This window comes from Rhinopithecus bieti, unplaced genomic scaffold (genome assembly GCF_001698545.2).
Source record: "Rhinopithecus bieti isolate Rb0 unplaced genomic scaffold, ASM169854v2 scaffold_14876, whole genome shotgun sequence".
NCBI lineage: Eukaryota > Metazoa > Chordata > Mammalia > Primates > Cercopithecidae > Rhinopithecus > Rhinopithecus bieti.
Genome location: NW_016807955.1, coordinates 31,067 through 42,962, shown reverse-complemented (window position 1 = coordinate 42,962; position 11,896 = coordinate 31,067). Strand labels below are relative to the sequence as shown.

Here is an 11,896-nt window from a genome sequence, read left to right as displayed (position 1 = left end):
AAAAAAAAAAAAAAAAAATTTAAAATATTAGCTGGGCACCGTGTTGCACTCCTGTAGTCCCAGTCACTCGGGAGGCTGAGACGGGAGGATTGCTTAGGCCCAGGAGTTTGAAGTTGCAGTGAGCTATGAATGCACCATTGCATACTAACCTGGGTGACAGAATGAGACCCTGTCTTGAAAAAAAAAGAAAAAAGTCTGATAATACATTTTATTTATTTATTTATTTATTTTATTTTTTATTTTTTATTTTTTGAGACCGAGTTTGGCTGTTGTTGCCCAGGCTGGAGTGCAGTGGTGCAATCTCAGCTCACTGCAACCTCCACCTCCCAGGTTCAAGTGATTTTCCTGCCTCAGCCTCCCAAGTAGCTGGGATTACAGGCATGTGCCACCATGCCCCGCTAATTTTGTATTTTCAGTAGAAACAGAGTTTCACCGTGTTGGTCAGGCTGGTCTTGAACTCCTTACCTCAGGTGATCCACCCGCCTCGGCCTCCCAGAGTGCTGGGATTACAGGCAAGAGCCACTGCACCCTGCACCCAGCCTCATAGTACATTTTAACTTTAATCTAAAACTAGTAGTGTTGAGACTGGGCTACACATAGAACATTAGTTATGTTAGCTACACGAATTGATTGTTTAACTCTTATTCTGAAACACATTGGTTACTGGCATACAGTAAATTATATTAGTAAATATTATGACAAAAATTTCCAAATATGTATTTATAGTGTAAAAAAAAATTTTTTTTTTTTGAGATGGAGTCTCCCTCTGTCACTCAGGCTGGAGTGCAGTGGCACAATCTTGGCTCACTGCAAGCTCTGCCTCCCAGGTTCACGCCATTTTGCTGCCTCAGCCTCCAGAGTAGCTGGGACTACAGGCGCCTGTCACCACGCCCAGATAATTTTTTGTATTTTTAGTAGAGACGGGGTTTCACTGTGTTAGCCAGGATGATCTCCATCTCCTGACCTCATGATCCGCCCGCCTTGGCCTCCCAAAGTGCTGGGATTACAGGCGTGAGCCACCGCACCTGGCCTATAGTATAAAAATTTTTGAGCAGTTGCCTCTTATTTTCTCAACTATTAAAAATAACAAATTATTGGCCGGGCGCGGTGGCTCAAGCCTGTAATCCCAGCACTTTGGGAGGCCGAGACGGGTGGATCACGAGGTCAGGAGATCGAGACCATCCTGGCTAACACGGTGAAACCCCGTCTCTACTAAAATACAAAACTAGCCGGGCGAGGTGGCGGGCATCTGTAGTCCCAGCTACTCGGGAGGCTGAGGCAGGAGAATGGCATAAACCCAGGAGGCGGAGCTTGCAGTGAGCCGAGATCGCGCCACTGCACTCCAGACTGGGCGACAGAGCGAGACTCCGCCTCAAAAAAAACAAACAAACAAACAAACAAAAAAAACAAATTATTGAAGATTAATAAGACCTGTTCATATCTTTAGACACAGTAATCTTTTATCATAGAATCTATCATAATAAATTTTTTAAAATTAAAAGTATTTGCACAGAACTGATTATTGCAGCATTATTATAACTCTGGAAAAATTAAAACTAACCTGAGTGATCATTCAGTTTAACTCTACAAAAGATATTAAACACCTGTGCATCAGATACACTGCTAGATAATTGACCTTCAACAAGTTCATAATTTAGTAAAGGAGACATATAGAAAATAATACATAATGTTTATGCAATGATCAAGATAATTTTATAGAAACATTAAAGACAGCCATTTATCCCATCTGGGGGATTTAGGGAAGAGAAATTGTAGAGAACTTCATGTACAAGTTGAGTGTTGAATGCTAAGCAAGAATCAAGCAGAGAAAGAAGAAAGATCACAGGGAATATGCAAAGACACAATGGCACGATACATTATGGGATATTCAGGAAACTAAAAGCTGATTGGTATTCAGAAGTAGAGGGTTCTAACCAAGAAGTGTCAAGCAGTGGTCTTTGAACCAAGTCAAAGAAGGTATTGTATGCCATGATTTAAAAAAAAAAAAAAAAAGACTTTTATATGGGTTACAAAACCATTCTAAGGAGGTTAGTGAAATCATCATATTTGTATATTAGATCATTCTGGCTGTATTATGGGAAAAATTGAGAGGCCAGGATTAATATCAGATTGATTAAATAAGATGTTGTTGTAGAACCTCTTATCTAATATAGGCAAGAGATGATGAGATCCTAAATTAGGGTAGAAGTAGTGAAGGTAGAGAATGGGACATACATTTTTAAAAATGTTTTAAGAGAGTAAATTGACAGGATTTGGTGTTTGAATGGATATGAGAGAGGCATGATGAGGAAGAGGGAGGAATCCAAGATGAATGAGTTATTTTGATTAGATGATTACATGGGTGGTTCATATATGCAGACAGAGAGAGAAAGAATATGGGAGGAGAAGCCACTTTCAGGGGAAAAGTTTTGGACACATTGAGTTTGAAATGCCCATGAAATATCCAGGTAGAGGATATTCTGTGGTAGCTGTATATGAATGCACAGCTCAAAGAAGAGTTCAGGGCTGCAAATTTGAAAGTCATCAGCATATAGTATAGTTTAGAAGTATGAATTAAAACTATGAAGTCTTTGATGGAGTTATTGACAGTTAAATGTCCCTCCTTTTGCCTGGTGAGAAAATATAGAGAGGAAAAAGGATTGATTGTGAATGAAAATCTGGGGAACATTTTTAGCGGTAGGAGAACCAAGTGAATAGTGTCATAAAAGCCAAGGAATTTGTGTGTCAAGAAGGAAGGAATGTGATCAGCTATTTAAAATGCACTGGAAAGATCCAGAAAGATAAAAAATGGAAAGGTGGCTTTTAAACTTGGCGTTATGGAGACCATAATGACTTTTGGTGGGTAATTTCTTTTTTTTTTTTTTTTTTTTGAGACAGAGTTTCACTCATATCGCCCAGGCTGGAGTGTAGTGGCGTGATCTCAGCTCACCGCAACCTCTGCCTCCCAGGATCAAGCAATTCTCTTGCCTCAGCCTCCCAAGTAGCTGGGATTACAGGCATGAACCACCATGCCCGGCTAATTTTGTATTTTTAGCAGAGACGAGGTTTCTGCATGTTGAGGCTGGTCTCGAACCCCTGACCTCAGGTAATCCGCCCGCCTCGACTTTCCAGAGTGCTGGGATTACAGGCGTGAGCCACTGTGCCCGGCCTTGGTGGGTAATTTCAAGCAGAGTTGTAGAAATGCTGTAGATACATTACAATGGGCTGAGAAGCGAATACAAACTAAGGAAATAAACTGAATGAAGACTTTTAAGAATCTTGCTAGAGACAGGAAGGAGAGAGTTAAGGCAGTAACTTATAGCATCAGGGGAAGTTTTGTTTGGTTTTATTTTGTTCTTGAAGAGAGAGACACGAGGTTGTTTTGTTTGTTTGTTTATTTGGAGACAGTGGCTTGCTCTGTTGCCCAGGTGTCTCCTTCTGTTGCCCAGGCTGGAGTGCAGTGGCGTGATCTCAACTCACTGCAACCTCCGCCTCCTGAGTTCGAGCAATTCTCCTGCCTCAGCCTCCTGAGTACCTGGAATTACAGGCACATGCCACCACGCCTGGCTAATTTTTGTATTTTTAGTAGAAACAAGGTTTCACCATGTTAGTCAGGCTGGTCTTGAACTCCAGACCCTGTGATCTACCCGCCTCAGGCTTCCAAGTATTTTTATAATTAGATGAGTAAAGAGATAAGTAAAGAGGGATAGGGTAAAGATATAAGATAGATGAATGCTTATTGATGGAGCAAGATCTTCGAGGAAATAGAAGAGATTGATATCAAAAGTAAGGATAGAAAGTTGTGAATAGGAGAGAGAGAGAATCTTTATGCCTCAAGACAATTGAGGTTTACTGACTGGGGGAGGGGTGAAAGCAAGGGTTTAAAACAGTACTTGTCCAGTGGTTTTAGTTTTCTTTAATTAAGAAAGGAAGCCTGCTAGAGAAGAAAGTGGAGATTGGGTAGGTAGCTTAAGAAAATTGGGGAAGCTCTGCCGTGAGCCAAGACTGCGCCACTGCACTGCAGCCTGGGTGACAGAGCAAGACTCCATCTCAAAAAAAAAAGAAAAGAAAAGAAAATTGGGAAGCTCTGAGAACTGTATTGTTTCTACTTACACATAAGGAATCATAAGGATGGCAATATATTGAAAGCATTTTTTGACTAGTTGTGCAAATATGTTAAATGTTCATGGACATTCAGCCACATCACTCAACACTATAAACCACAGGTCTAAGTCAAGAATGAAACTCTTATTAGAACTGATTATTATTTGCCCTCTGCTATAGTTTAAATGTGTCCCTCCAAAATTCATGTTTTGAAAACTTAATTGCTGTTTTAACAATATTAAGAGATGGGGCCTTTAAAAGGTTATTAGGCCATAAGGCCCTGCTCTCATGAAGGGATTAATGCTATTATTGTGGGAGTAGGTTAGTTATCTTAGGATTGGGCTCCTGACAAGAAGGTAAGTCCTACTTCCATTTTCTCTTTGTCTAACATACATATTCGCTTGCACTTCATGTGATGTCTTCCATCATGAGATGACCCTTCCCAGATGCAGGCATCATGCTCTTGGACTTTACAGCCCCCAAAACTGAAAACCAAATAAACTTCTGTTCTTTATAAATTATCCGGTATTTTGTTATAGCAGCAGAAAATGTACCAAGGCAGAAATCTGGCACAAAAAAGTGGGACCATTGTTATAACAAATATCTGAAAATATGGAAGTGGCTTTGGAACACTGCCCCAGTGTATCCAGAAAGTAGGACATGGAGTCGAAGGAGATTATTCACCAGCTTTAAGACTTAATGTTTTCGGCTGGGCGCGGTGGCACAGGCCTGTAATCCCAGCACTTTGGGAGGCCAAGGCGGGCGGATCACGAGGTCCGGAGATGGAGACCATCCTGGTTAACATGGTGAAACCCTGTTTCTACTAAAAATACAAAAAATTAGTCGGGCGTGGTGGTGGGCGCCTGTAGTCCCAGCTACTTGGGAGGCTGAGGCAGGGGAATGGCGTGAACCCAGGAGGCGGAGCTTGCAGTGAGCTGAGATCACGCCACTACTCTCCACCTGGGCGACAGAGCGAGACTCCGTCTCAAAAAAAATAAAATAAAATAAAGACTTAATGTTTTCTTTGTTGGGTTTTGGATTTACTTGGGGCCTCTTACCCTTTATGTTTCCTATTTCTCCCTTTTGGAAGGAGAATATCTATCCTATGCCTTTCTCACCATTGTGTTTTGGAAGTAAATAACTTGTTTTGATTTCACAGGCTCATAGCAGGAAGGTAATTTGCCTCAGGATGTATCATGCCTTGACTCTCGCTCATATATGATTTAGATAGACTCTGGACTTTGGACTTCTGAGTTGATGCCGGAATGAGTTAAGACTTTTGGGGCTATTGGGATGGAATGAATATATTTTGCATGTGAGAAGGACACAAATTTTGAAGGCCGGGGCAAAGTTCCATGGTTTGAAAGTGTTCTCCAAAAGTTCATATGTTGGAAACTTAATTGCCATTGAACAGTATTAGGAGGTGGGGCCTTTAATAGGTGACTAGACCCTGAAGGTGCTGCCCTCTTGAAGGGGTTAATACCATTATTGTGGGAGTGAGTTATTGCAGGAGTGGGCTCTTGATAAAAGGATAAGTCCGGCTGCCATTTTCTCTGTCTTGTGCACAGGCTTGCTAGCTATCCATGTGATGTCTTCCACCATGAGATGACCCTTCCCAGAATCTAGCACCATATTCTTGGACTTCCCAGACTCCAGTACCTTGAGCCAAATAAACTCCTGTACTTTATAAATTACCCAGTCTGTAGTATTCTGTTATATCAGTAGAAAATGAACTAAGGCACTGTCAAAAGACCATAAGGACTAATGACATTATATGTTGTATGTATTTAGCTAAATCATCTCCAGAAATCCATAACTTCTAGATAATCCATCATCATAACCTTTAGTCTTACTATCACTGAGAAGTCTTACTCTCATACCAACCAATTTTCCAATTCTCTGATATCAACTAGGTATTTAACAGTTCAATTCTGGGCTGGGCACAGTGGATAGTGATTGTAATCCCAGCACTTTGAGAGGCCTGGACAGGCAGATCATGAGTTCAGGAGTTCAAGACCGGCCTGGCTAATATGGTGAAACGCTGTCTGTACTAAAAAAAAAAAAAAAAATTAGCCAAGCGTGGTTTTGCACACCTGTAATCCCAGCTACTCAGGAGGCTGAGGCAGGAGAATTGCTTGAACCTAGCAGGCGGAGGTTGTAGTGAGCTGAGATCGTGCCACTGCACTCCAGCCTGGGCGACAGAGCAAGACTCCGTCTCAAAAAAAAAAAAAAATTCAATTCTGACACTAAGTCTTAAGAGTTAGCCATATCCCACAGGTTGAGGGCTCAGTCCTAGACTGTTCCTACTTCAGATGCCAGCCTTTGTCATTACCAGTGACTTCAACACATTCAAAAATCTTGGTTCACACATTCCACTCTTTGACAGTGGTTTTTTCTTGCCAGTTTCTTTCTTTCAGTACACACCCTCCAATGAGTCTTTGTCCCTTTCAGGATTCTTCATCCATTGGCCCCATAATTAGTTAGTAGAACTGATTGCTCTTTAACCACCACATGTTCTTATCTTCCTAGCTTACCCAGCTTAGATTCGAGGAACATCACAGTCATTCCTTTAAATACGCCATGGCCCTTTGCCTTTCTGTTCCTCTGTCATACTCATCTAGTTAAATTCAGTTGTCCACTTATGCCATGGCTGTATCTGAGCAGCAGAATATAACTAGAGAAACCTACATACCCATTTTAAGTTACCTCACATGGGGCCTTCAGCACTCCCCAGTAACACTCTACATTTCCTTAATCAGTTTATTATTTGACTCCCTCATGTCTCACACCTTCTACTCTCTTAAAAACATCCAAAACCCCTTCCCTTTACCTCTTATTCTACTGAAAAGTTGGAAGCAACCAGAAGAGAACTAGCCCATCTTCCCAACACCAAATCTACCAAGTTGTTTCTAAGACCAACCTTTCCACCTCTCTCCTTATTCACTAGATTCCATTCACTCTCCATTACACAAAGACTTTGCTTTTCCACTTATCCTATCTCTCTTCTATATCATTACCTTCTCCCTCTGTGCTATATCTATCATTACTGTCAGCATGCAAACACATTTTGGTTTAAGCTTCCAGGTTAAATTAATCCCCTTTGGTCCCCTTGGTCTTTCTCTGCCCCACTTGATAGCTACCTGCTCACATTTATTTTACTCATTATAGTAAAAACCATTGGAAAATTATACCCCCTGTTTTCACTTCCTTATCTCCCATTCTCTTTTAAACCTTGTTAGGGTCAAAGTATTCCATCATATATCATTGCATCAATTTCACATTTTTAAAACAAGTATTATAACAAAAACTGACTTTAAATAGGAATTCAGTAACTATAGAGTGAATGAATATACCTCGATTATGCTGGATGGAGGACTTTTTTTATGCTGTTACATTATTGAGTTTGGGGACATTAGCTACTTTTTCCTAGGTTTTGGGGTGGGGGGTAAAGATATATATGTATATGCAAAAGATTATATAGTATATGGGTGCAGGGTATCAAGAATAAATACTCGAGTACCTATTAACCAGCTTCACAGACTATTAACAGTACTTCTGAAGTCCCCATGTGCCCCTCCTTGCTACCATCTCCCTTCCTCCACAAGTATCCACTGTCCTGAATTTATATGAACTATTTACTTGCTTTTCATTATAATTGTGCCACATATTAAATATGCCCTAATATATTGTTAGGTTTTACACATTTTAATATAAGTGCAGTAATATATATTATTCACAGATGTTTTTTAACTGAACAATGTTTGTGAAATTCATCTGTGACATTGCATGAGGAAATGGTTCACTTAATTTATATGTTATATAGTATATAAGCATAATATACTTCATCTTTCTACAATAAAAAATTTAATTTTAAGTGTTAAAGTGTTACACGCACAGAGAAAAACGTACAAATCCCAAATATAAGCTCAGTGAATTACCACAAAGTAAACATTACAAACCAGTTCAAGAAACAGAGTATGACCAACACTCAAAAGCCACCTTGAGCTCCCTTCTTGTCCTCCCCAAAGGTGACCACTGTCCTCATTCCTAATCAGAGATTTGTTTTACCTGTTTTTGAACTTAGTTAATATCCTTTTGAATTTGACTTTTTTGTCTCAACATTATGTGTATAAGATTCCCCAAGAGACATGTAGCTATAGTTTGTTCCTTTCATTGCCATATAGTATTCTCTTGTATGATATGGCACAATTTATCCACTCTATAGTGGGTGAACATTTGGATTGTTTCCACTTTGGAGCTGTTACAATAATACTGCAGTAAACACTCCTTGGACATATATGTATGCCTGCCTTTCTCATCAGTAGAGTTGCTCAGACAGGACACATAAGTACACTTTAACCATTCTCCTTTTGGTGGATGATTGTGTTGTGCTTCTATGAACATTTGTGTATATGTGTCTAGATGCAAAATTATAATAGACATTCAGAAGAGTAGATACATAGGAATGTAATTGCTGAATCAGGACACATGTATCTTCAACTTTTTTAGATAATGTAAAATTGTTTTCCAGAGTAATTTATACAAGTTTACAGTCTCACCAAGGGAGTATGCATTTCTTGCTACACATTCTTGCCAACAGTTATTATCTGACTTTACATTTTTTGCCACTTTGGAAGGTGTGTCATGGTTTATTGTGGTTTTAATTTTTGTGTCCCTGATTACTAATAAGATTAAAAATTTGGTTTTTAAATTTTAATTTTTTTCTGCTTATTCTTCAGTGTGGAGATGTACTTTCCTCAAAATGACTCTTGGATTGGTTTGGCACCCCTAAACATTCCTCGCTATGAATTTGGAATATGCGTTTTAGACCAAAAAGTATATGTTATAGGTGGTATTGAAACTAATGTGCGTCCTGGTGTCACTATCAGAAAACATGAAAATTCAGTAGAATGCTGGAATCCTGATACAAATACTTGGACTTCTCTAGAGAGAATGAATGAAAGCCGAAGTACTCTTGGAGTAGTAGTACTTGCAGGAGAACTTTATGCCTTAGGTGGTTATGACGGACAATCTTATTTACAATCTGTAGAGAAGTACATTCCCAAAATAAGAAAATGGCAACCTGTGGCACCAATGACTACAACAAGAAGTTGTTTTGCTGCAGCTGTATTGGATGGAATGATATATGCCATTGGTGGATATGGTCCTGCCCACATGAACAGGTATTTAACTTAATAATTAAATAATATATGTTTGTGGATTTTTAAAAGTCTTATTAGCAATAATTTCTGAGTTTTAAACAATTTGTGTGTATGAATGAACTTCCGGCATTTGGGAAACTTAATCTGCTCCATGGATATAATTGTAATTGTTTTAAATGGGAATTTAATACAAACCTAACAATCAAATCTCTCTCATTAAATTTTACATTCATTAGCCGGGCGAGGTGGCGGGTGCCTGTAGTCCCAGCTACTCAGGAGGCTGAGGCAGGAGAATGGTGTAAACCCGGGAGGCGGAGCTTGCAGTGAGCTGAGATCCGGCCACTGCACTCCAGCCTGGGCGATAGGAGCGAGACTCTGTCTCAAAAAAAAAAAAAAAAAAAAAAAAAATTTTACATTCATTCAGTATAAATGGACTAGATTTTAAAACTCAGAAACCTAAAAATAAGATGAAGTTAGACAACTTTAGATTTTGTGTGGTGTGTACATCTATGTGCACAGTATGTAAATTGTCTCGTATTGCTTAATAGAATAAAGAAGTAGAAATTTAATTCCTGTATGTCTATACAATATTATAATGCATAATAAACTTAAAACCTTATTTAAATATTCCTTTCTGAATTTTTTTCTGTAATCATACATATATCATCAGGTATTTGACTTGTGCTGGAGTTTGAATTTGTGATATCTGTATTCTGTAGTATTATCTGAATAAAGGAGAAATATATATGAGAAAATAAAAGTATGAAGTAACTAGTTATATGAGAAATTAATAATAATTCTGAACCTTTATTGAAAATTGATGTTCCAAAGGTTTTATCTTTGGTCAGGTGTGGCAGTTCATGCCTGTAATCCCAATACTTTGGGAGTCTGACGTGGGAGGATTGCTTGAGCCCAGGAGGTTGAGGCTGCAGTGAGCCTTGAATGCACTACTACACTCCAGCCTGGGCAACAGAGTGAGACCCTGTCTCAAAAAAAAAAGAAAGAAAGAAAGAAAGAAAAGAAAAGATTGTATATTTAATAGTAATTAGAGTGGTTTGTGTTATTTTGATTGTAAGTATTTTAATGAGAGATCATACAGTCAGCCCTCCATATCCATGGGTTCTACATCCACAGATTCAACCAACTGTGGATCAAAAATATTTGAAAAAAATTACAATAATAAAAAACAAAATAATACAGTATAACAGCTATTTGCATAGTATCATAAGTAATCTAGAGATGATTTAAAGTATACAGGAGGATATGTGTAGCTTATATGCAAATATTATACTGTTTTATATAAGGAACTTGAGTATCTGCAGATTTTGGTATCCTTGGGATGGGGTGGATCCTGGAACTCATCCTCTACAAATGCCATGGTTTGTTTACTGCGAAAATGATGGCACAACAGCATTTCATCTGTAAATTTTTACTTCAATTGAAGCCAAAGTATTCCTCCTTTTATTTATTTATTTATTTATTTATTTATTTATTTATTGCCCTTAGTTGAAGGAAAAATATTTGGGACATAGACATGCATTTCTATTCTTTGAAAAATTTCTGGCCAAAATTTGTAAGATAAAAGGTTAAGTATTTTAAATTTGATTATCTTGAAAGTCTTGCTGCAGTTCATCAACTCTTCTTCAATGATTTTGGTCTAATAGATTCTACCCCGGAGTTCTTTCAGAAACATTGTTACCCAGTCTCTATTATGAACTCCAGAATAGTGTCACAGCCTGTTAAATGCTTATGGTTTTTTCAGGAAATTAGGTTAGGACCAGAACAAGCCCAGCAATCTTACCTCCGTGCCTTTGTGCCCCTTCAGAGGAAACCATAGTCTTAAACAGCTGCTAGAATTTTCTAGGGAAGCCTTTTTGAAAATTCTAATTTAATTTGGATTCCATAATGCAGCTTGGAAATGCCACAGGTTCTCTGGAACACAGCCTTGACTCAAATTCCTGAGTACTCCTAAATCACCCTGAGATTATATGATTAGCCAGTTTGTGCTATGCAATCTACAGTGATTGCTTTGCAGTAAGCCACATGAATTCTCCAGTGAGGGGAAAAAACAAAACAAAACAAAACAGGTTCCCCCCCCCCCTTCCTCTTCTCTTTCCCTTAACTGTATAGAAGATCCTAAAAACCTCTATATTCAAGCCAGGCATGGGGGCATGTACCTTTACTCCTAGCTACTCAGGAGACTGAGGCAGAAAGATCACTTTAGTCCCGGAATTTGAGACTGCAGTGAGCTATGATTGTGCCACTGCACTCCAGCCTAGGTGACAGAGCGAGACCTGTCTCTAAAATAAATAAATAAAGTTTAGGAACAAAAAAAAATCTGGCTGGTGTGGTGGCTCACGCCTGTAGTCCCAGCACTTTGGGAGGCCGAGACGGCTGGATCACGAGGTCAGGAGATCAAGAGCATCCTGGCTAACACAGTGAAACCCCGTCTCTACTAAAAAAATACAAAAAACTAGCCGGGCGAGGTGGCGGGCGGCTGTAGTCCCAGCTACTCGGGAGGCTGAGACGGGAGAATGGCGTGTACCCGGGAGGCGGAGCTTGCAGTGAGCCGAGATCGCGCCACCTCACGCCAGCCTGGGTGACAAAGCGAGACCCCGTCTCAAAAAAAA

At 39.3% G+C, this 11,896-nt stretch overlaps 1 protein-coding gene across 9 annotated transcripts in view; it reads left to right on the top strand.

The window, feature by feature from the left end:
* KLHL28 (kelch like family member 28) overlaps positions 1-11,896 on the top strand; it is a 122,902-nt gene that overhangs the window by 103,046 nt on the left and 7,960 nt on the right. For all 9 annotated transcript variants that reach the window (XM_017884184.1, XM_017884182.1, XM_017884185.1 and 6 more), the window contains one exon: positions 8,844-9,287. In XM_017884184.1, the coding sequence (XP_017739673.1) occupies positions 8,844-9,287 (444 nt within the window). The remainder of the gene's footprint in view (positions 1-8,843; positions 9,288-11,896) is intronic.